This window comes from Prionailurus viverrinus, chromosome A1, assembly GCF_022837055.1.
Source record: "Prionailurus viverrinus isolate Anna chromosome A1, UM_Priviv_1.0, whole genome shotgun sequence".
NCBI classification, from domain to species: Eukaryota; Metazoa; Chordata; class Mammalia; order Carnivora; family Felidae; genus Prionailurus; species Prionailurus viverrinus.
This window is the reverse complement of record NC_062561.1, coordinates 19,640,536-19,665,592: the sequence shown is the minus strand read 5'-3', so window position 1 is coordinate 19,665,592 and position 25,057 is coordinate 19,640,536. Positions and strand designations below refer to the sequence as shown.

Below are 25,057 nucleotides of genomic sequence, written 5' to 3'. Positions count from 1 at the left end.
GGGAAGCTGAATCACTTTTTATGATCTAACCTCAGAAATAGTGGTTTGCTGGTAAATGTTTAACAACCACGGGTGTGTGTGTGTGTGTGTGTGTGTGTGTGTGTGTGTGTGTGTGTGATCCTAGTCCTTTCTGGCTTCTGCACCATAGATAATCCCACTGTGGCTGTTTCCAGGGTATTGGCATGACTTTACTGGGCATGGGGCTGGAGAAAGACATCCACCCTCACTGGAGAGCCGGTAGCATGGGCCCCAGCACATTACTGCTGACCAGTCACAAAGCATTGCTTCCTCTGTGCTCTGTTGGTTGAAGCAATCCAAAGATCCACCCAGGTTCAAGGGGGAGGGTACAGACTCTGCCTCTTGAGAGTGTTTTGAAAGGTCACAGTATAAGAAAAGTGTATGGAATAAGACAGCTCATTGAGGCCATCTTTGGGAAATCCACTCTTCCTCAACCACCAAGAACAAAGAGATCCAAAGGAATGCACAGAAGAAAAGGTGGTGCACAGAAAGTCTCCAGAAGATAGGCTGGTGAGTAATCCACTGGAGGAAGAGGGTGGGAGGGGAAGGCAAGAGGGTAACCTCTTCAGAGATAAAAATAATATGATGAGGAGGAACAAAAGAATAGAAATCACTGGTGGGGGAAATCTCCAAGTACAGATCTTTTCTCCTACTTTTATTTCAAACTCTAGGAATAGATCTTCCTTCCTTCCTTCTCTCCTTCCTTCCTTCCTTCCTTCCTTCCTTCCTTCCCTTTTTCCTTCAATGACTATGTTTATTATATGCCAGACACTGTTCTAACTGCAGGAATGAAACAGTAAGCAAATAAAAAGCCCTTGCTGTATTGGTTTTCTAGGGCCACTGTAACAGAGTTCCACAGACTAGTTGGCTTAAAGAACAAATTTATTTTTCTCACAGTTCAGGGGGCTAGAAGTTCAAGTTGAAGGTGTTGGCAGGTTTGGTTTCTTCTGAGACCTCTCTCCTTGGTTTGTAGATGGCCGTCTTCTCCTATGTCTGCTCATGGTCTTTCGTCAGTGCGTGCTTGTGTCCTATTTCCTCTTCTTATAAGGACACCGGTCATTGGATTAAGGCCCACCCCAGTGACCTCATTTTAACTTCATTACCTCTTTAAGGACCCCATCTCTAAATATGGTCACATTCTGAGGTATTGGGGTTAGAACTTCAACATATGACATTCTGGGGGGTGCAAATCATCCCCTAACACCCACCTGCATGCAGTATACATTGTAAGATCTCACATGGTACCTTTCTACCAAATCATGTAGCTGTAGCCACTAAGAGGTAAAGTCAAAGCACTGTGCCCTCAAGGTACATGTGGGCATGGTAATATTTGATGTATGGTTATGTTCATGTGTTTGTTTCCAATTTTAAGATTTTTTTTGTTTTAGAATACATTATCCATTTACATTATTCAAAGACCAAAGCCTTCATGGAAGGTATTCACAGAAAAGTCTTGCTTCTACCCCTTCCCCTACACCATTTCCCTCAGAAATAACCATTTTTATTAGCTTGGTGTTTTTCTTCTAATATCCCTTTGTGCAAATATAAGCAAATACATAGGTATATATTCTTATTTTCTCCTTTATACAATATGTAGCAGTATTCTGCACCTTGTTGATGGTGATTTTTTCACTTTATATATCCTGGAGAACTCTCCATATCAACCTATAGAACCTTTGCTGTATTTTTTTTAACAGCTGCATAGTACTCTGCTCGGTGACATGCCATAATTTATTTAAGTTGTCCCGTGTTGCTGGACAAGTGGATTATTTCCAATCTTTTGAAGTTACAAACAATACTCCAATGAACTGAATAACCTTTATAAGTATCATTTTGTACTTGAATAGGTGTACCTGTGGGATATACTTCCAGAAGTGGAATTGCTGAATCAAAAGATAAATGCATCTATAATTTTGTTAGACACTGACAAATTCCCCTCTTTAGGGGTTGAAACATTTTGCATTCTGACCAGCACTGTACAAGGGGCCCTATTTCTATATAGTTGTGTTAACATAGTGTATTGTTAAACTTTTGGATTTCTGCCAGTTTGATAGGTAGGAAATGCAATATTTATTTTCAATTGCATTTCTCTTTAAGTGTGGCTGGAAATTTTTTCATAGAGTCATTTTTATTTGTCTACAACCAAAGTATTCACATCCTTTGGTCATTTATCTATTGGGTTATGTTTTTCTGCTTTATTTCAGAAGCTCTTTGTAAATGGGTGCTGTGAGTAGCAGGAACAAAACAAAGTCTCCGCCTTCACAAGGCCAACTTCCCATGAATGATCCCTTTCTATAACTGGTAGTGCTAGAAAGAATTCTCTTCTTTCAATACAGAGACTGAGGCCATGGGCAGCAATGATTGATTACGTTGCCATTGTCTTCTTCTGTGAGCAATTTTCCGGGTTGACCTACTCTTCCAGGAAAATAATCTATATTCCTCATGGAATAAATCAATTTCCAAAAATAAGGGAATGTGCACTCTTGCAGTTATTAACAATCATGTTCTCAGAAATATTTAAAGAAACGGGGAAGGGCTTATGATATGTTACTGCATACAAAGGCAAGCCACGAAGCACCAGGCACAGCACAAAACCAGTCTCATAGAATATATCTAGCCATAAGCATAGGAAAAAGAGTGGAAAACTGTACCCCAAATGTTTATACTGGTTACCTCTGAGTACTGGGTTATGGATGATTTTAATTTTCTTTTTTATCCTTGCTCTGTTTCCTAATATTTTTCACAATGAATACGCATTTTTCTGAAAATTGGCAATAATGGTCATACAAATTTTAAAAATAATATTGAACAGAATGTAAGCTAAACTTTGTGTCTTGAGTGAACAGGAGCCATTGATTTGGTGCAAAGCAGGCAGCACTAGGGAAAAGTTTATCCTTTTCAATCCTCTGAGCACATTGATGCTGATGCTCAAGTTATTTTCAGTACTCCATTCACATTCAGCAATAATAATTTCATTTGCCATTCCCCCCAGAGGCTGTAAGATTTATTGGGAACAGCCAACATTTTATGAATTGTGAATTACATGAAAGCTGGAGAATACTGTAAGAATGTATTCATGTAAGAATACATTCATGTAAGAATACATTCATGTAAGAATACTGCAACTCATCTAAATCAACTGCATCTCAATAAATTTCTAGTAAACGCATGGTCATGCTCCAGGCACTTAGGCCCCATACCTTAGTCTTGCCCTTACTTCCTCCATCTTAATCCCATGCAACTCTTTTGATCAGCTAATGAGTCTTTCTTTGAAATATTTCTTGTAGCTCTCTATTCCTCTCTGACTCCCCAGCTACAATACCAGTCATGACTCAGACTATCTGTTGCCTCCATTACCACAGCAACCTTCTGTATCGGACAGGTATGTGTTCCGAACAAAACTGTGTAAGTTCAAATGTGGGCTCTACTTCTGCATGACCTTAGGCAAGTTTCTTGACTTCTCTATGCATTTCTTTCTTCTCTTGTAAAATGGAGTAGCAATAATATCTAATTTGTTAGTTTGTTGTGAGAAAATACATGTAAAAGCACTTAGAACAGCAACTGGGCACATAGTTAATGATCAATAAATGCTAGCTATATCAATTATATAATCAATTTATTTTCATCTACTTTGGGCCTTCTGGCCAGGTCAACAATCTTGAGTTACATCATGTCGCTCCTTTGGTTATAAGCCCCCCCTATGAGTTTTCCACTGGACAGTGGCTGACCAGGTTGTTTCAGACAACATATCCTGCTGAGAACAAGTAGCAGTGCTGGACATCTCAGAAACACTGAGTCAGGGAGGAGTTTGGAGGCCAAGATCTGAATAAGGAATAAAGTCAGTAGAGATGAGTGACATTTGAAGCTGCTTCCAAAAGTGAAAGCAGTGAATGAAAAGCTGGAGGGTGTGAACGGAAGTTCCAGCAATATAAAGGGGCTTGGAGGGCTACAATTAGAGCTAAGGATGTATCAGAGAGGAGATGTTCTGGAAAACATCATAAGCATTTTTTTTTTTTTTTTGGAGTAAGAGTCAATTGAAGAAGTATATCTCATCGAGATTAAAGCCTAGTTTTAGAACCATATCAACTCCTGATTAGAATCAAGTAATCAGCTTCTCTAGCCTCTCTGCTTACTAGAAGCAAAAATAAGTACCTCTGGAAAAAGATAACATCAGTGAAAGTAACCAGCCATGTAAGAAAACAAGTTTTGGTAGAAAACCAAGAGAAGAAAAACAGACAATGGAAAGACATCCACAGAAGATCTGGATCTTCAATAAGACATACACTTTGAACTATTGTTAACATGTTCATGGAATTAAAAATCAAGATGAATAAACGTGACACAAAAAAAACCCCTGAAAACTGTGTGAAATAATCACATGGATGTTTTGGACCTGAATAATATTTAGTAAATAAAAGTAAAGATTGAGGGGTGCCTGGGTGGCTCAGTTGGTTGTGTCTGACTCTTGATTTTGGCTCAGGTCATGATCTCACAGTTCATGAGATCAAGGCCCGCACTGGGTTCTGCATTGACCGCATGGAACCTGCTTGAGATTCTCTCTCTCCCTCTGTCTCTGCCCCTCTGCACTCATGCTCTCTCCCTCTCTTTCAAAATAAATAAATAAACATTTAAAAATTTTTAAAAAGACACAGAGCTTCCCTCTACTTAAAAAAAAATAATTGAACGGATAAGTTAAACAGCACATTGGACACACTATGTTTATAGACATTAAAATTCATTTCTTACAATGTTTTGAAATCCTATTGCCATAAAATACTCAATACTGTGAAGAATGAAAAAATGAAAGGAAAGAATCATTTGTTTATACCACAGTAGAAGCATGTTGAGGAAACCATTCTATAATAAAATCTGTTAGATAGTATAAAAATTAAGGCAAAATAAAAGTATTTTTAACAAATAAGCACTGAGAGAAGTCATCACAAAACCCATAATAAAGGAAACTTTAGGTTTAGGGTATGATTTGGGGAGATGTAAAAGAAAATGATCTCAAAGAGAAACATAGAGATGCAGGAAGAAATGAAGAGCAACAGAAAAGATAAAAAATATGTGTAATTATAAATAAACATTGGGGTGCCTGGGTGGCTCAGTCGGTTGGGTGTCCAACTTTGGCTCAGGTCATGATCTCAGTTTGTGAGTTCGAGCCTCATGTCGGGCTCTGTGCTGACAGCTCGGAGGCTGGAGCCTGCTTCGGATTCTGTGTCTCCTTCTCTGCCCCTCCCCTGATCATGTTCTCGTTCTCTCTCTCTCTCTCTCTCTCTCTTTCAAAAATAAATAAACATGAAAAATATTTTTTTTAAATGTGACATGTCAAAACGTGTGAGATCCAAGTAAGTGTACTTATAGGGAAACTGACATTCTTAAGTACATATATTAGAATATATACATATTCTTAAGTACATATATTAGAGTAATGATTAAAATCAATGACTGGGACACCTGGAATGGACAAGTAAGAGGACAGGTTGAGTTTGGAGTCCAAAGAATTCCCCATCTCCAAAGAATTATCACTACTTGACTTGTCTGGCAGTTCACTGAAAAGCTCCAGCCACAGGGCTTGTCTTTATTTGACCTAACTCAATGCTAATTTTGTGCAAATGGCCCTATCCTCAGGGCATTTGTCAAAAAAAAAAAAAAAAGAAAAGAAAAGAAAAAGAAAACAGTGGCAAGTTTTTAATATCTCAGTTTCCTGTGACAGTGTCACCAGTTGGAGCTAATAAGAAGCTGAGCAAAAACTTAAAAGGAAAAACAGAGAACAACATGAAGATTCTGAAAAGTTCTAACGTATTTCTGGAAATCTAGAAGGTCACGTGTATTTGACTGAGTACATACCCAAGAAAGACCTGAGGAGGGTCATAATCTTTCACCTCAGGCTGACCTTGAGGTCCTGCACAAGCAAGGAAGTGAGGGCTAAGGCAGAATTGCAAATCACCTAAGTCATGCCCCAACACACACACCTACACAGAGTCCCTCAGCAAAGGAAGAGACACTTGCCAGTTCAAGGAAATCTCTTAGTTCAATCATTAGCTGACCACTAAGCTAAGGAAGCAGACTTTAGTGGCCACACAAGACAAAAAAAAGAGACTTTTCAGAATTAGTCCAGGAAAGTCACTAAACAAGCAAATAGCGATAACAACAACGACGACGGCAACAAGAAACAATGAACCTGAGGAGGGGGGACATCACATTTCTAGGGTTGCTATATTGTATTATTTGTATGATATTATATTGTTTAGATGATATTATTTAAAATTATATTATTTTAAATGTCCAGTTTCAACAAAAACTTAGGACACACACAAAGAAACAGGAAAGAATGGTTTACACATGGAGGGAAAAGCATCAATAGAAACTATTATTTTGAGTTATTCTCTTCTTGGTTAGAAACTATCTGAGAAACTGGAGATGATGGTCTTCCTAGACCAAGATTTTACATCAGCTATTATAAATATGGTCAAAGAGGGGCGCCTGGGTGGCTCAGTCAGTTAAGCATCCGACTTCGGCTCAGGTCATGATCTCGCGGTCCGTGAGCTCAAGCCATGCGTCAGGCTCTATGCTGACAGCTCAGAGCCTGGAGCCTGCTTCAGATTCTGTGTCTCCCTCTCTGCCCCTCCCCCATTCATGCTCTGTCTCTCTCTGTCTCAAAAATAAATGAACATTAAAAAAAATTTTTTTTAAATAAAATAAATATGGTCAAAGAATTAAAGAAACCATGCCTGAAGAATTAAAGAAAAGCTTGAGAATTAGGTCTTACCAAATAGAGGATATCAATAAATAGAAATTATTTTAAAAATAAGAACCAAATAGAAATTCTACAGTTAAAAATGAAAAACAGAGGGGATCGAGAGCAATTTGATCTAGCTGAAGAATCAGTACACTTGAAAACAGATCAATTGAGATTATCCAGTCTAAGCAATAGAAAGAAAAATGAAGAAAAATGAACAGAGCCCCAGACATCTTTAGGACACCATTGAGCTAATGTACATGTAAAAGGAGTCCGAGAAGGGGCGCCTGGGTGGCGCAGTCGGTTAAGCGTCCGACTTCAGCCAGGTCACGATCTCGCGGTCCGTGAGTTCGAGCCCCGCATCGGGCTCTGGGCTGATGGCTCAGAGCCTGGAGCCTGTTTCCGATTCTGTGTCTCCCTCTCTCTCTGCCCCTCCCCCGTTCATGCTCTGTCTCTCTCTGTCCCAAAAATAAATAAACGTTGAAAAAAAAAATTTAAAAAAAAAAAAAAAAAAAAAAAAAAAAAAAAAAAAGGAGTCCGAGAAGAATAAAGAAAGTGGAAAAAAGAATATTTTAAGAGATAATGGCCAAAAACTTCTCAACTTTGAAGAAACACTATACCAAATCTGCATTTCCAAGAAGCTCAACAAATTTCTAGTATACACTCAAAGGGATCCATGCATAGGCACATCATAGTCAAGCTGCCAAAAGCCAAAGACAGCATCTCGAGAGCAGCAAGAGAAATGATTCATCACATACAAAACCCCTGACTGCAACGTGATTTTCCAGAAGCCTGCCCCTGGATACAACCCAGGTAGAATGTGAGGTAACAATCATTTGTGAGTCATCAACAGTGACACCCTATTGGTGAATTCAAAGATGGAAGACGGAAAAGTCTTTCTCTTTCCACTCCTTAAAGTCCCTTACCCATTGTGGGTCTCCCTACCCTGTGAGTCAGGACTAAGAGGGGCAGCGGGATCACTGCCAACAGTGGTAGGGGGTCTGTGATGTGACAATGACTGCCTGGCCTCTGAGGGCTACTGAGGACTGCCCAGTTGGGAAACAGCTAAGCAGTAAGTAACTGTTGGCTTTAGATTGGATAGTTATTTGTTCTAAGCATAGAGTTATATACAACATTTTCCTTAAAAGTAAGTTCCTGTCCTAAAGTATAATATTGAAAACTAGGCGTGTTTCTTTGATTCTTGTTTTTATATCCACAGAAGGCAGTGCCTACCTCATAGGTAGCTCTTGTAGGGAATAAGTTGGATACACTGAATCCACATATCATATTACACTTTATATCTAAATACGCATGTATGTATTTGATATTATGCTTGATTTATCTCTCAAGGATAATTTAAGTGGTCGTGAGAAAAATTTGCAGATGAATTTTTCTCTAACATTATAATCCGGGATACCGCCCTTCATTCAGCTGTCATTTACTTAACATATATTATGTACCAGCTGTTGCACTGGATGCCGGGCCCAGAGCTGTGAACGGTGTTCCTAGTGGGACAGGAGAGGCATATACTGACTCTGAATTTGGTAGAGACAGGGGTGTCAGGAGAGCTAGAGGAGGTGACTGAGTTCCAAAGAGTTAACTAGGTGAAGTGAAGTGGGGTTAGGCAAGGCTGTCCAGGGAGAGAGACCGACATGACAGGAAACTGAGGAAAACTTGGCATGTTTGAGGGATTGCACGTGGCCAGAGCATAGGCATCAGGGAAGGTGGCTGAGAGATAAAGCAAAAATGGTTTGTAGGGACAGATCATGATGGTCCTGGCATGCTGGCCTAAGAAGATTGAAAATGACACAAAATAGTAACAATTGTAATTATTCTTACTTTCTGTTTAATGAGCACTTGCTATGTGCCAGGTACTGGGCTAGGCACTCGAAATGCCCAATTTACTCCCTACAAGAGCTCTGTGAGGTAGGCACCGCCTTCCGTGGATAAAACACATTCTGTCAGGAAAAGGAGTCCACAAAGAGGTGGAGAAAGAGTGGTCCGGGAAGTGGGAAGAGAGCAAGATGGCCCCGTGTTATAGAAGCCAAGGGGAAGGGAGCTTCAAAAAGGACTAATGTCAAATGCTGCTAACAGGTCGGTCAGTGAGGACAAAGGACTAAACAATGCGCACGTCTCTAGGGATCTTAACAAATAGAGTTTCAGTGGAGTAAGGAGGCAAAAGGCAGATTGCTGTAGGATGGGTTGTAGATGCAATACAGAAATGGTGGATAGTGATCGTTGGCTGCTCTTTGAGAAGCGTATTCAAGGAGGAGAGGGCCAGCACACGGTAAGCAGAGAGAGCTAGAGGATTCTGTGGTCAGCTGGTTGAGTGGCCGTGTTAAGATGAGAGGGACTTGAGTGTGTTCGTGTGCTGAGAGGCCAGAAGGAGCAGAGAGGGAGATAGGAAGGCCCAGGAGTGAGGGATTGCTGAGGAAATAAAGTCACCATGGGGCTGTGAGGAGATGGGGGAGGGCCTGGCTTTGCCCAGGAGCCCATAGGCGGGCATTAACAATGAATGTGGATGCCAAGACGCTAAGCTGGAGGCTGAAGAAGTTTCAGCCTGTGGCCCTGTTTCTCCACAAATAGGAGCCCAGATCTTCTGACAAGGGACAGTCCCTGAATACTTGACTTATAATACATTTATTTCTGTCAACAAGTGTCATAAGCAGATCTCTCCTGCCGCTGCCCAAGTAGGCAGTGAGACTGGGGGAAAATCAGGGAGAGTGAACATTTAGTGCTCACTGACCTATACTTTGTAGTTTTTCCTATTCTCAAGTGACTCCATGAACTGAGCCAGTCCCCCAGAATTGGCTTCTCCACTCAGCTTTGTGGTTCTCTCTCCTCATGAATGTTGACACTGGTTCTTTGTGGAGCACAGCGCTGAAGGGAAAGCCTGCCAAGAACCACAACTGGTGTTAGACCTGCAGAAAGTGTGAGGCCATGAAAAGAGCCAGAAAATAAGAGCCTGGGAGACACTAGGCAAGGGAAATTCAGAATCAGAGAACAGTTGGGATCTCTGGTGCAAAGGAAAAAAGAATTTATTAAACTGTTTCAGTGAGTTCTCTAGTTAGTGCAAACATTGCCCAAGGAATAAGAAATAAAGCTTTAGTGTAATTTGGAAGGTGGTTACTTTTGGCGTTGGAATATGTCCAGGAAACATTTCAGAAGAAAGTCAGAAGCCTGCACAGAAATGGTTTTGCTTGTTTGTTTGTTTGTTTGTTTTTGCAAACTGGAAACAGACAAGTCTCACATATAAAAATAGATTTTTGTAAGCCTTTTTTTGTTGTTTGGTGAAAAATATATTTTCTTCACTGATAACATTCAGTGAAGTTCTTTGATTTGCTTTTTAGTGTGAGTGTTGGTGTATTTTTTTTAGCAGGACTGTATGAGGAGAAAGGAAGTTTCCTTTAAAATTAGTGACCACATTGCTAAATGTTATCATTAAGTTATCAATAGATCCGGGGCTTAATACAATGCTCTCACTCTCTCTCTCCAACTCTCTCTCTCTCTTACACACACACACACACACACACACACACACACACACACACACTCCTTCCTAGTTAAAATACCAGCCCGATGGTGTTTCCAAGTAGTATTGCTTGACCACGTAATGCACTTCTAGCACTTACTAGAAGAATCTTGCCTCATCTACTTAATTGCTTGAATGGGTTTTTAACTTCAAGCCTGAGTTTTCTCAGTTATATAATGAGGTTAATCAAGGTGCCTATCTCACAGCGTGGTTGAAAGGATTACACAGGTAATGCCAGTAAAGTGCCCAGCATAAAAGGGCTAAATAAATGTGCAGGTAGTTGTTGTTACTAACATTGTAATTAGAAAGTTGATTGTTGTTGACAGCTATCCTGGGCTCTAATTGACCCTGAGGCTTTGCTTATAGAGTTTCCAAATCCAGTTCAACAAACACTTGTTGAGGGCCTGCTTTGCGTTCTCATAGCAAAAAGGAAGGAAGAAGGACGCACTTTCCCCCACCTCAAGATACCAACAGTTACATAAATAAGACAACCATAATACAACCTAGAAAATCAAATTTCCAAAATTCAACGAAATTCAGTTCAAGTCAACCAACATTTCTATCAATTACCTCCTATGCCCACAGCTTCATCTTAGATGCTGGGTTACAGGGATGGCAGCAAGGCACATCCACACCTAATTATCAGCCGAGCATGACAAGCAAACAACAGGAGTGAGTGAGGGGGTGGTGATGAACTTGGTCTGGAAGGTCCAAGTAGCTTTCAGAGGGGGCGATGTGGAGAGGAATTCAAGCCACACTGAGAAGGAAAGGTAATCAGTAGAGGACACAGCGTGTTCCTTGGCTTGGAAGCTTGAAACTGCAGGTCTTGTCCAGAGAACTGGATGTGGCCCATTATTACTGAAACTTAGCTTTGGAGATGGTAGGAAGGTCAAGGGAATGACAAGCAGGAGTTAGGTTACAGAGAACCTTACTAGGCATTTGGATTTGGGCTGTGGAGTCTTCGGAGTTTTGTGAGCAGGTGTGATTACGTGTTTTAGAAACATCCCTGGGGCAGGGCCCCTGGGTGGCTAAGTCAGTTAAGCATCCAACTCCTGATTTTGGCTCAGGTCATGATCTCACGATTTGTGGATTTGAGCCCCGTGTCCGGCTCTGTGCTGACAGTGCAGAGCCTGCTTGGGATTCTTTCTCTCTCCCTCTCTTTCTGCCCCTCCTCCTCTTGAGCATTTGCCTTCTCTCTCTCTCTCTCTCTCTCTCTCAAAATATAAATAAAGAAACTTAGAAACACCCCTGAGGCTACAGTAGGGGTGGATGGGAGGGTAAGGTCAATACCAGAGAGACTGGTGAGACTGTCACAGGGGTCCTGGTGCAAAGCAGCCATGGTCACTGACATGAATCTGAGGGCATGGTTCCAAGAAATGTTAACAATCATAACTGGGAGGGTTGATGATTGATTCAAAGTCTGGTGAGGAAAAGGAAGGAGTCAGGGATGAGCTCCAGGTTTCTGGCTCGTGTGGCTGGGTGGACATGGTGATGCCACCGTCTATCCCTTCACCACACACACACACACACACACACACACACACACATACACACACACATTCCACCTATGTGTCCTTCCTTCTCCCCTACTCCCTGATCCCAAGTCTGAAAATGGAAAAACAAGAAGAAAGCCCAGAGGGACTTCCCAAAGGGAAGTCATGTTGCTCCATTATGTGGTACTTAGCAAGGCCCACGGAGTGAGGCCAGACCCTGGCAGCTCCTTCCAGAAAGCTCAAAATGGAAATTACTGCCCTCACCAGGTACATGCACCCTTTGTCTTCCCTTCCTCTGACCATTCTCCTGTGTCCAGCCCTTTTTCTCATCACTTGACCCACCTTTGTACTTACTGTAGTCTGGAGAGTACTGATATCTGATACCTCAGATATATGGCAATGTTCTCTCTCTCTGTCTCTCCTCCCTTTATTTTTCTTTTCCCTTTTCTTTTCTTTCTTCTTTCCTTCCTTCCTCACTTCCCTTTCTTCTTTCTTTCTTTCCTTTCTTTCTCCCTAGCTTATATTTTATTGTAAAATATAATACATTTATCGGAGTACTTGAAATATATACCTACAGCTTAGCATATTTTTATGATGAACACACCTACAACCACTACCCCAGTAAAGAAATAGAATACTGCTAGCTCCTCAGGAGCCCTCCTCATGTCCTCACCTAATCACCACCACCACCTCCCTATCCCATCCTCCCCTCTCAAGCAACCACTATCTTGACTTATGGGTCTCACTTCTTTGCTATGCTTTTTTGTGTTATCACCTAAGTATGTAAACAACAGAGTTTAGTTTTTCCTGTTTGGGAACTTTATTCTTTGAAATTCTTTGATCCTGCGTGTCTCTCTCTCTCTCTCTCTCTCTCTCTCTTGCTTTATATGTTTGTTTATTGAAGAGAGAGAGAGAGAGCGCGGGGGAGGGGCATAGAGAGAGAGAGAGGGAGAGAAAAAATCTCAAGCAGCCTCCCCTGTCAGTGCAGAGCCTGATGTGGGGCTCAATCCCACGACCCATGAAATCATGACCTGAGCCGAAACCAAGTCAGACACTTAACCGACTGAGCCACCCAGGTGCCCCAATCCTGCTTCTTTCTTTAAAAATTATGTTTATACTATTCATCCACATTGTTGCACATAGCTGTGCTGTCCATTGCATGAATATACTACCATTTTTAAATTCCATTCTATTGTGATGGCCATTGGATTGTTGCAGTTGAGCGTTTATGAACAAGTCTCCTCAGACATTCTTGTACATGTCTCCTGGTCACAATTCATAAGATTCCTCAGGGTACATATCTGGAAGTGGAGCTACTGAGTCATAAAGTATCTTCCCTATTGTTCAATATTACTTGATATTGTGAGAGCTCCTCTTATTTGTATCCTTGCTAACATTTGGCATTGTCTTTTACCTTACTGTTTTAAGTCTCTGTTCCCCAAATAGACTCTTCTACTAAAATAGTACCCCCTAGGCCAGTGCGTCTCACCCTCTGCTTTTCAGGTGGCCTTAACAGAACACTCACACCTGTGGCACCCTGCTGCGAGCATGGCCATGAGAAGGTTATGAGCGATCCCCAAGTGAGAATGACGAAACTTCAAATGAACTCTCATTGGTTTAACAAAAGTAAAGCATTGAGGGGCTGCAGTACTTTATTATTTAAAAGTAAAAGAAAACTGTGACACACCCCTTGAAGTGATCATGTCACACTTGTGTGTTCTGATATCCTAGTTGAGCATCCCTGTCCTTGTTGGCTGAGATTCTATGACTTCAGCAGCTTTGACTTTGAATGTATTGACTCCCTCTTCAGCCCAAAGCTATAACCAGCCAGCATGTTTCTCTACCAAATCTCATCTCTCACAAACACATGCGATGGGTCAAAGAGAGAAATGGTTAAATTTTCCTAAATCAAATAATACAGACCCAAGGGCTCATTCTCTGGCATGTAATACTCATGAACTTGTTTTCTGTACTGTCCCTGCAGGGTTTGACCAGCTGACCTGGACTTGGCCAACAGTCCTGTCCTCCATCATGGCCACCCCACCACTCTGGCTAACTAAGAAGATGTTTCCCTTCAAAGTGAGCAAATGGATGGGGCTTGCTTGCTTTCGGTCAATGGTGGGATCCTCACCCAACATACGCCAGAAGAAACTAATCTGCAAGCTGCAGGAAGATAAGGCTTTTCGGGAAGAGATGAAAATTTTTCTTGAGAAAATAGAAGACTTCAGAGAAAAGATGTGGAATTTCCAAGGCAAGATCCATGATTTCCGGGGTCAGATCTTGGGCTTTTGGGAAGAGGAGAGACCTTTCTGGGAAGTAGAGAAGACCTTCTGGAAAGAGGAAAAAGCCTTCTGGGAAATGGAAAAATCTTTCCGGGAAGAAGAAAAAACCTTTTGGAAAAAGTACCGTACCTTTTGGAAGGAGGATAAGGCCTTTTGGAAAGAGGACAATGCCTTATGGGAAAGAGACCGGAACCTTTTTCAGGAGGACAAGGCCCTGTGGGAGGAAGAGAAAGCCCTGTGGGTGGAGGAAAGAGCTCTTCTTGAGGAGGAAAAGTCCCTGTGGGAGGATAAAAAGTCCCTCTGGGAGGAAGAGAATGCCCTCTGGGAAGAGGAGAAAGCATTCTGGGTAGAAGGTGGTGGCCATATTGCTGAGGAGCAGATACCTGAAGACAGGCACCACAATATCAATGGAGGGCCCCAATCACTGGCCCTCTTCCGAGGCAGAGCGTGAGAACAGGACATGAAGGGACATGGGGTCCAGACTCTGTTGGATAGGGATTCAAGTCCAGGGTGACCCAACGTGCTGGAGAAAATAGGCACTTGTTTGTCTCCTTGCTTCAAAAGACCTAATAAAGTCCTGAGAAGAGGTTTGGGGAAACAACTTCTTCAATACGGCCTGCTTCATTTTTTCCCCCACTTTTGTGATTATCCAAGGCCATATTTCCACCTTCCAGGCTGTACTGCTATCTGTATAGAACTTGGTTCTGGGCACTTCACCATGAGCCCACCATGTGTGAGTGTTTGTGAATAGAGACCCTACAGCTCTCTTTAAAAGTCAGAATGGGAGAGAAGAGAGGCTGAGACAACTCCAGCTAGAGACACATAGGGACAGAGAGCAGCTGAGTCACCTATGCCTCTGGTGTGCTGGGGGACAATCATTCTTTTCCACTCTGAGCAGGCTTAGAGGCCTGGAGCAGGCTGACAGCTTTTCAGAGAAGGCCACAGTGACTTCATTGTGCTTCATCGTCCCTGCAGGCTTTTTAGAACACACAGGCTGAATTCCCTAATGGTCCCATCACTTGTGGTTCCTGATGCCCAGCAAACTTCTCAATTCCAGTTCTCTGTAGCCTGAGAAAGGGGCAGGGCATAAGGCGAAGGCTCTAGAGCAAGGCCCTTCCCTGCCGGTGAAGTCAAAGTGTTCCACATAGGACAGTCTCCCTGCCACATGTATTCCCATTTCACACAGGCCTCAAGACAGGATCAATTCCTTCCTTCGAATCTCTCTCCTTCATTCAAAATTAAAATGCCCCAAGGAGGTAATACACTCAATGAATGTACACTCATGTGGTCAGCAACTTACACACCCAGCTTTTCCTCTGGGATTAGATGGTCTCTATGGGCATTGGTATGGAAACGAACAGAAGGTGGAAGTTGAGACATGTAAAGGCAAACACCTGCCTTCCCCCTTTCTGAGGCCTGGCCCTCATCTTTATTAATGCATCTACTTACCTAGCCTTGGGGCACATCCCTTCCTGCTTGACAAGCACTTTCACACTCACCAACTCATGTAGCCAGCACCACAACTCTGTGGGTTGACAAGGAAGGTACATAAACCCATTGTACAGACGTGGAAACAGAGACCTAGAGAAGCAAAGTGACTACATATGGCCAGGCAGGTAGCAAATGGAAGGACCAGGATTAGAACTCACACCATCTGCCTCTTGGTCCTGTTCCTTTTCTTTTTTTTTTTTTTTTTAATTTTTTTTTTCAACGTTTATTTATTTTTGGGACAGAGAGAGACAGAGCATGAACGGGGGAGGGGCAGAGAGAGAGGGAGACACAGAATCGGAAACAGGCTCCAGGCTCTGAGCCATCAGCCCAGAGCCCGATGTGGGGTTCGAACTCCCGGACTGCGAGATCGTGACCTGGCTGAAGTCGGACGCTTAACGGACTGCGCCACCCAGGCGCCCTGGTCCTGTTCCTTTTCTAATGACAGCCCTAGATCATGGAACGCAGCTTTATAGTAGATCAGCCAATAATGGCATTGGGCTTGGGTGAGCCTTACAGCACTTTGGAATTTCACCAGGGTTTGGGGCAGCAGTGAAGAGATAGGGAGAGGAGAGGATGGGGGCCCCTAGGTGAACAGCCAGGCCTCGGTGGCTCTGTATCACTCTGGGAAAGTTTGGGGTGTCTGGCAAGGCATCTGATTCTCAGGAGTCAGGGCCAGCCTTCTGACTCAAGAAGACCTGTCCAGTGGATGGCGTGCAGAATGGTGGGAACCCCAGTGCAGCAAGAGCTGCCGATTCAGGGATCCCCAGTATTCTGCTGCAAACAAAAGTAAAGAGAATTGTTAATCTTAAGGCCAAAGAGACATAAATCTGGTGGAGGCAGGAACTGGGGTGTGGTAAATAGACCCCCCCCCCTCTTTTAACAGCATTCCCTAGAAACAATTTAAGAGACAGGTGCCAATTGAAGAGGACTTGAGGGGCAGCCAAGAGAGGACAGGGTATCCCTCTGTGAGTCTATCCTTCCTCCAGCAAACAGCTGTGAACTTGCACTGTCCCGGGCTCTGTTTCTTAGGTCTAGGTGGGGAGACAAGCAGGTAAAGAGGCCAGTGCATCCCAAGGTGATGAGAGCCGTGAGAGATCTCAGGAGTGCTCCTTTGATGCCTTGTAGCTGACTCTGGCATTGAGGAGTGAGTGGATGGAATCTAGAAAGGTTTTCTGGCAGAGGTGATGACAGGGTGAATCCTAACAGTCCAGTGGGAATTAGCTAGGGGAGGGAGCCTGAGAGGTTGGAAGGCATTCCAAGCAGAAGGAACAGCATAGGCACAAGAGAATGTGTCACCATTTGAGGAACTGCAAAGATGGGAGATATGCAGAACCGTGGATTGGACAAGAAGGCAGAAAACTGATGGCATAAGGTCTTGTGGGCAATAGGGAGCCACTGAAGAATTTTAAGGAAGGAATGACTGAGATTTAAATTTTAGAAATGACATCTGACTACTCAAAGTGTGGTCTGTGCACCAGGAACACTGGCCTCACCTGGGACTTTGTTGGAAATGCAGAATCTCAGGCCCCAACCTATTGCATCGGGCTTTGCATTTTAACAAGGTCCCTGGGTGATTTGCATGGCCTTTAACATTGGAGGCACACATCTGTAGAAGTGACACTGGTGTCAGTGAGGTGTGGGTGAAGAGGAGCTGGCAGCTTGTGAAGGAGCTTGGGGAGGTCGATCAGAGTCACCTAGCTGGGGATGGGCTGGATTTCATCAGTGTGGGAGAGGCCAGTGTCAAGGATGATGTGAAAAAGGGGATGGCTGTGCCCATCACTGGGAGGAGGGCAAGGGAGAGCAGGATAGGGTGTATTCAGGTTGAGGGGAGATGAAGAGTGTAGTCTGAGACGTGGCAGAACCCCTTTATCTGCCATGTGGGGCAAGTTCTCCAAGCCTGGTCAGCACTTGGGTGAACTCAACCCTTCTCGCTTGTCACCCAACAAAAAGTTGTGCAGCCAACAGCCCTTTGTTACATAAAGGGTTGATTCGTCAGTTATTTCGTCATCTGTTTATTCATTCACCCACCACTGTGCCTTGCCAGCTCTGGGCTATGTCTGGGAGTGTACATGAAGCTCGCAGCCCGGAGGGGAGGACCATCATCAAATAATCACAATGTAATTATTTGTAAAATTGGACCAATACCAGGAAGGAGGAGGGTAGGCAGGACTGCCTCTCTGAGAGCACCCCAACAGTGCACCCCACTTGAGTGTGTTAAACGCAGAGGAAGATCTGTAGAGATATGAAATAAAAGCCAAGATTTAGACAAAAGAAAACAGAAGGTTAAGTAAGCTGTGTAGGCTAATAACTGGGAATCACTGGACCCTCACATAGACTCACAGAAAGGATGCAGATAATGTCCGTGAAAACGGCTTCTAACTTCTGAGTTATTTTCACTAGTGTTATCCCACATGCAGATAGACTTCTTCACAGTCAGAACAGCGGTGAAAGCTGGTTTCCTCTTTAAGATGGCACCACGACAGCATCACTGGGCTCCTGAGGGTTCTCCTGGGTGTTCCATGACCAAAGGCACGGGCAGACATCTCGAAGCAGCTCGCCTCTCCTTTGACCCTCTGGCAAGGAACATATCATCTAGGCCATCTCGGGGTCCCGCTCGTCCAGCTGGGAGAGACGAAATCGTCTTTATTCCAGAATCATGTTGCAGACACTGGAAGATCCAGGAGTGCTGGAGACAGGTTCTATTGCCGTAACTAGTACCTTGCCACTGAACTCACTCTGAGGAATTGTCGTCTTCCCTCCAAGCCCGAACCCACCCAGAAGCTCTTCCCTAAACCTGCCAGAAGGGGAACGATAGCGTTTTTGAAGTGCAGTGGGTCTCTCAGGGAAAGGTGATCTGTTCATGGGGGCTGTCGTTACACCTTTAGGCCGTGGGCCACACACATCAGACTCACCTAGGATTGCTTGCCAAAATGACAATTCCTGGGCTCCACCCCGAGTGGATCACAATTTCTGGGGGCCAGGCCTTAAAACTTGTATTTTAAAACATGTTTTCTAGATGATTCTCATGCAAGCTAAATTCTAGAAAAACACTTGTGTGTAGTTAAAAAAAAAAAAAAAAAGTTCTGGGATAGAAATCAAAGGCCCCGATTCTATTTCCAGTTCTGCTGCTCATGGCTAAGAGCTTGAGGCCCAGGTTGAGCCTCTGTTTCTTCAGCTACAGAATTAGTGGACTTTCTTTTTTTTTCTTTTTTTAATGTCTTATTTATTGTTGAGACAGAGAGAGACAGAGCATGAGCAGGGGAGGGGCAGAGAGAGAGGGAGACACAGAATCCGAAGCAGGCTCCAGGCTCCGAGCTGTCAGCCCAGAGCCCGACGCGGGGCTCGAACTCACGGACCACGAGATCATGACCTGAGCTGAAGTCGGATGCTTAACCGACTGAGCCACCCAGGCGCCCCAGAAGTAGTGGACTTTCTAACTGCAGAAGTCCCTGTCGGCAAGTGTTAGAAACTTGGTTTGAGGCCCAGGCTCCTCCTGAGAAGTTAGGATGGGAAAGAACAGTTCAGCGTCTTGTGCCTTTCCTCTGCAGCCCAGGCATAGATCACCTGCGTAGGGGCACGTGGCCCAGACCAGAGCATCGAGCTTCTGTTTGCTGGACACGTATGAAGAGGAGAGACCACACATCAAAGAGGTGGCACCTGGGGTGACCCAAGGAAGTCCTTGCTAACTTCTCTGTCCTCTCTCCATAAGCCTGGATACTGTCCCCATAGTCTAGACCCACCTCCGGGGAGGTGGGCAGAGCTACACAAAATCCAAAGTGATACAAATTTTGAGTAAGTAAAAAAAAAAATTTCCAGCTGGTAAAAATTTACTGTGGAGCACAGGCCAATGGCACATTGAGAAAAAATGCTCCAGTTAACCTGGAATTTGCTAGACTCTTCTCAGCATATCTATGTGTTTCTTAAAAGCTAGTGGGTGCCCTAAAGGCTGAATAGTATTTTCTGTTCTTCAAAAACCATACGGCGTGACAGGTCTAATTCTCATCTTCGGCACTTGTGATGTAGTTTCTCATTTAACTCAGACCCAGAAGAACGAAGGGACATGCATACCTCATTACTGTTGATAGTCACAAAAGTAGCGGGACCTGACCTAGCTTAGGGCTCAGACGGGCAGTCCCTACCCCTACCCCTGTGCCCATGTTGGTGCCAGCTTCTTCACTTAGCAGAGGGCAGCTGTATGAATTTCCTGGAGCTGCTCTAACAAATAACCACAAACATGGAGTCATAAGCAACTGAAATTTATCATCTCACAGTTCTGGAGATCAGAAGTCTGAAATCAAAGTGCTGGCAGGGGAGGTTCCTGAAGGCTCGGAGGCTCTGAGAACCCATCCCATGACCCTACAGGCTTCTGGTGGCTGCTGGCAGTCTTTAGCATTCCCTGGCACATAAATGCATCACTCCTATCTCTGCCCCCATCTTCATATGGCCTTCTTTTTATTTTTTACCTTTAAATGTTTATTTAATTTTGAGAGAGAGACAGTGTGAGTGAGGGAGGGACAGACAGAGAGAGGTAGACACAGAATCTGAAGCAGGCTCCACGCTCTGAGCTGTCAGCACAGAGCCCAACACAGGGCTTGAACTCTCAAACTGCAAGATCATGACCTGAGCTGAAGTCGGATGCTTAACTGAATGAGTCACCCAGGTGCCCCCACATTGCCTTCTTTGTGCGTCTCTATTTCTCAAATCCACCCTTCTCTTACGGGGACACCAGTCACTGGATTGAAAGCTCTCCCTAAACCCAGGATGACCTCATCTCAAGATCCTTGATTACAAAGATCTTATCTCTAAGTAAATTTGCATTTACAAGTACCTGGGGTTAGGACTTTTAGGGGGACACAATTCAACCCACTACAGTGGCTTTAAAAATCTTTGAACCCTCTGAGTCTCAGTTTCTGCATATGTAAGATGGGAATGATAATGGTAACACCCACAGAATAAGATGGGTGTTGTCAATAGTTTCTGACAAATTTCCTATTGATCTGTGCATATGTGGTGAGGTTCAAAAGAGAAAATACATGTAAAAATCCCTAGCACATTATACATCATTCAATAAATTCTAGATTTCTCCACTTCCTTGTGCTTTCTAGCTGCTTTGGATGGTTTATTTCTTGGTCCAGTCTGTCAGACTTAGTGAATTCCTAGCCTTATGTGTATTTCTCTTAAAATGTTTCAACAGGTGTGGCCACATGGATATACTTTAACAGACATTATCAAACAGACAGTATTTGACCTTTGGACTACATCGGAAAAAAAAATAATCACAATGACCTCTCAGGACACATCCTGGTGTGGGTGAATGTTCTTCCATCAAAGGAATGTTCCAGAAGCATCTGCAATGACGCTAGCTAGCCCTGTGACTGACTTGTGACAAATGACTTGAGATACTTGAATGGGGTCTAAGAGGGGCCTGCCTTGAACTCTTCTCTCACAAAGGGAGAAACCGAGTGTAGATTTTTTTTTTTTTAAGTAGGAGTTTTTGGTTTTGTTTAGATTGGTGTGAATAAATAACACTAGAACTTTTTCATTATCCCAACTGGCATATGTTATTAGAATCATGGTGAAACCTACAACTAAGCAGTGCAGAATGTGAAGAACACAAAATACAGTTAAGATCCCTTCTCTTGCTGCCCCTGAGCATGGTGGAGGAATGGGGTTTTGTGGGCACCTGCTAAAGGCCTCATAGGATCAAAGCTTGAAGAAAGGGGTTTGGGGGCACCTGGGTGGCTCAGTCAGTTAAGGATCAGACTCTTGTTTTCGGCACAGGTCATGATCTCACAGTTCAGGGGAGCAAGCCCCAGCAGGAGCTCTGCACTGCACTACCTGCTTGGATTCTCTTTCTCCTTCTCTCTCTGCCCCTTCCCCACTTGCATTCTCTCTCTCTCTCTCTCTCTCTCTCTCTCTCTCTCTCTCAAAATAAATAAATAAACTTGAAAAAAAGGAAAAGAAAGAGGTTTTGAGCTCTGCCCCAACCCCCCGCCGCCAATCCAGGATAATAGACATCTAAAGGCTCACTGTCAGTCACTGTGCGGCACCCCACCACTAAACCTCTGGAGACCACTTCATATCTCACTTTTATCTAGGACCAGAGGGCCTACAAGGAGGGAAGGACTGGCTGTTTCTTTAATAGCTGGTGATATCTGGGAAGTTCCATCTTCTCATTATTGAACAGTGATCATTAATGGGACATGCTTAAGATACAGCCTGACAATTGCGGGGTCTCTAATGAAGACCTCCAAAAATTAGGTCTTAAATCATCTCCAGGAAACAAATTCCTCACCCAACCTCTCTTCACCTGGCCGTCCCTAGAGTCACGTAAGAGTTTAGATAGAGAAGACACCCCACTGAATCGGGTGGTTGAAAACCCTCATTGTGTAGATGAAGGAACTGTGCCCAAGGCTGCAGGGGTGGAGCTGTGTCATGATTCAAGAAGAATGTCATTTCCTATGGTCCTATGTGCCAGAATCAGACTTCCCACCATTACACATTCCTGGTAACCCTACCTCAGACAGGCATGATTCATGAGGTGTAATCATAAAGCATTTTTGGTTTTGCTTTCCATTGTCCCTTTATATTTGTCAACAGGGCTAGCTCTACCCTTGTCCCTAAAGAAAAACTCAAGTAGACTCTATGGCTCCTCCTGGTCACTTTAAGTTAAAAAACACAATCCCAATTAGTAATTAAGATGTTCCGTTCCCATATAAAGTGATCAAAGCTTTGAACTCCCCAAGGTGTCTCTCCTGCAGTTGAAGAAGAGAGGAAGCAGCCATCTTCTTCCTTTGCTTTCCGAGATATTGTACTCTTCCTTCTCCACCTTACTTGCCTTGGGTTTGAATCCTTCCAGGGTTGAAGAAGGGACAGAAGAAAGGGAAGAGGGACAGTAAAGTTCTTCCTTCACTGGTCCTATGATGGAGGTTTAGCTTCGACCTTCTCTGGATTTTGAAATTGTCTAAAGTGGCTTATTTATCTTATGGTGGCTTTTGTACTTCCTTGGTCACCCCCCCCATCATACCCACACACCCCCACATCCCCCACATACCTACCCCCCCCCCACACACACACACCAAAAGAAAGAGCACTCTTAACCTCCCATCCACAGGCATGGGATGTAACTATTCAGCTTTTTTCTTGTTATACTAACTATGGCCCTTACCAATCAGTGGGATCCCCCAACCTCTCCAGAAAGTCCTCTTGCATAGAATCTAAGATACTGGCTCCTTTCTTTTACAAAACCCACATCTGGTCCATGGGTATGCATTCATTCGTCTCTGGCTTTGACAAACTCTGGACGGCAGTGACTTCCCACACCTTAGCTCTCTACTCTGATGCCACTGGCAGCTTTAGCCAGCCTCTCGCCCTTTGGATTTCTCGGGCATAACTTGGTCACCAGACCACCATGTCACCCAACCTCTAAGTGCCATATTTTAAGCCTGTAAGTGAGGTGCCACACTTCAAGCCCTCCTCTCTCTTGACTTGGGGGAAGATAGCCCCTCCTACCTCTTTCCCTTTGGGGGAAGGGGAAGGGATTCACAGTATAGGCTCTTTATAAAGAAATCTTCCAAAGTTCTCCTGAAACATCCTAGTCCTGACCCTTTAGCACCTTCAACGTGGGTGAGAGTTTAAGAGTTACATAAATAGCTTTTGGAAACTTTCTTGGTCACCTCTGTATATGTTTTTGCACCTCTTCTGGAATTTGGTATCTATTACTTCCCGGTACTTGAGCCAAAATTTCCTTTGAATAGTTTGTTACATCTCGATAGAAACAAGTTAATTACTTAACTATTCAAGCTCTAGTACTTTATGGATTAGTTATTGTATCTATAATTTCAAGCTCCAGCAAAGGTGTCTTTCTATGCAGTGTTTCTTAATGAGAGTGACTTCACATTTGGAATAGGACAATTCTTCATTGCTCAGTATTTTCTAAAACGTTTATGACATTTAGCATCTCTGGCCCCACAAAGGCCTGTAATGCTACCCAATCTTATCTGATGACAACCAAAAATTAGCCCACCATTTGCAAACGTTCCAAGGGAGGCAATTCTGCTCCATTGAGAACCACTAGTTTCTCAATTAGGATATCCTTAGCTAAGAGGTTGTGAGTTTTCATGATCAATCAATACAAATTACTTCTTTACATCGGAGTATGCCCTGTATTTCATAGTGGGGTTTCAGCAATGAGATTTGGTGAGGGAGTTTGGTAAGTTCAATGTGAGAACACTCAACATACTTGCTTTAGTTACCTTCTTTTACCTGATGTTCTTTTGCTGGTAACCCTTTTACTAGGATGATGGTGTTCCTCTGGTGAGATAATATTTTGGGATGTATAATAGTTTATTTTTGGCATGTGACTTTCTTCCTATTTAACCAGTGTTATCCAATTCCTTAGGAAAGATTAAAATGTACACTGAAAGAATCTTTATTCAGTTTTTGGCTTTTGAAATAGGTTCTTAAGATTCATTTCAGGAGGAGCCAAGATGGCAGAACAACATGGAAGTTTTTTGTGCGTCTCGCGTCCATGAAATACAGCCAGACCAACACTAAACCATCCTGCACACCTAGAAAACTGATCTGAGGATTAACACAACAATCTGCACAACCTGAACCACAGAATGCAGCAGGTATGCGGCGCGGAGAGGTGAACGGCGGGGAGAGAGAAGCTGGGAGGCCAGAGAGCGGCTTTTGTGTATGGAGAGGACGGAGACTGGGGGGAGAATACGGGAAAAGCACCCCCCCCCCCCGGCAAAAGCAGCTGGAGAGAAAGTGGAAAAGCGGAAACGGCCTCAGGGACTGAACTAAAAAGGGAGAAATGAGAAAGGAGAAAGGAGAGCATTTAAATCCCATTAAGACTGTAAACAAGGGGAGCGCAGAGTCTGAAACTCTGCAGCTCGCAGCTCCATACCTGGCGGTGCTCTGGTGGGAAGGGCGAATCCCCAAGAGCGGAGTGGATTCCGGGGTTCTTCAGGCCACACAGGGAGAGGTGGTTCCCCTGATGGGAGGACACCTGGTAGAGGCTGTGTGGGTCCCCCAAAGGCAAGGCCCCAATGGGCCCGGGAGAACAACCACATTCGCTGGTGCTGGAACAAGGTCGTTAAGGGTGAAGGCTGGTGCCAGATGTGTGTTGTGACTTTCCATAATCCCTGAAACGTGGCTGCTACACTATCTCGCGAGCTTTTTCTGGAGCGGGCAGGCACCAGGCTGCAGTCTCTGGGCATTGGCAGCAGCACAGGACCCAGGAACGTTCCTGGTTGCAGCCGGCACGCGGCCATTGCTCGCTGAGACCCTCCCGCAGAGGGGCGGAGCGGGTCAGAGCCACAGTCCCTCAGAAGTAAGGGGTCGGGAAAAACAGCCGCATCTGAGACAAAACTCAGGAGGGAGGTGCTGCTTGGGGCTTGGTCACGGACTATGTAAAAGCGGGGAGTGGACGGAAGACAAAGACAAAGGACGGGCGCGCGATTGCTGATCGGGGAGAACAGAGTTTCAATAC

The 25,057-nt window shown here is 43.9% G+C and overlaps 2 protein-coding genes across 2 annotated transcripts in view; one reads left to right on the top strand and one right to left on the bottom strand.

The window, feature by feature from the left end:
- The window catches only part of DHRS12 (dehydrogenase/reductase 12), a 106,251-nt gene extending 81,412 nt beyond the window's left edge, over nt 1-24,839 (bottom strand). The window contains exon 1 of the mRNA XM_047850467.1: nt 24,473-24,839. Coding sequence (XP_047706423.1) covers nt 24,473-24,839 — 367 coding nt within the window. The remainder of the gene's footprint in view (nt 1-24,472) is intronic.
- CCDC70 (coiled-coil domain containing 70) lies at nt 7,640-14,518 on the top strand. Its single transcript, XM_047850508.1, has 2 exons — nt 7,640-7,832; nt 13,770-14,518. Exons 1-2 carry the CDS (start codon nt 7,775-7,777, stop codon nt 14,516-14,518), a joined length of 807 nt encoding a protein of 268 aa, XP_047706464.1. The 5' UTR covers nt 7,640-7,774.
- Nucleotides 24,840-25,057: the final 218 nt, after the last annotated feature.

What these genes read in the sequence shown, in the direction of transcription:
- CCDC70 (XM_047850508.1), top strand. Translation starts at nt 7,775, where the DNA reads ATGACTGCCTGGCCTCTGAGGGCTACTGAGGACTGCCCAGTTGGGAAA. An exon ending in AGTTGGGAAACAGCTAAGCA is followed by an intron (nt 7,833 to 13,769) that starts GTAAGTAACTGT and finishes CTGTCCCTGCAG; the next exon opens with GGTTTGACCAGCTGACCTGG.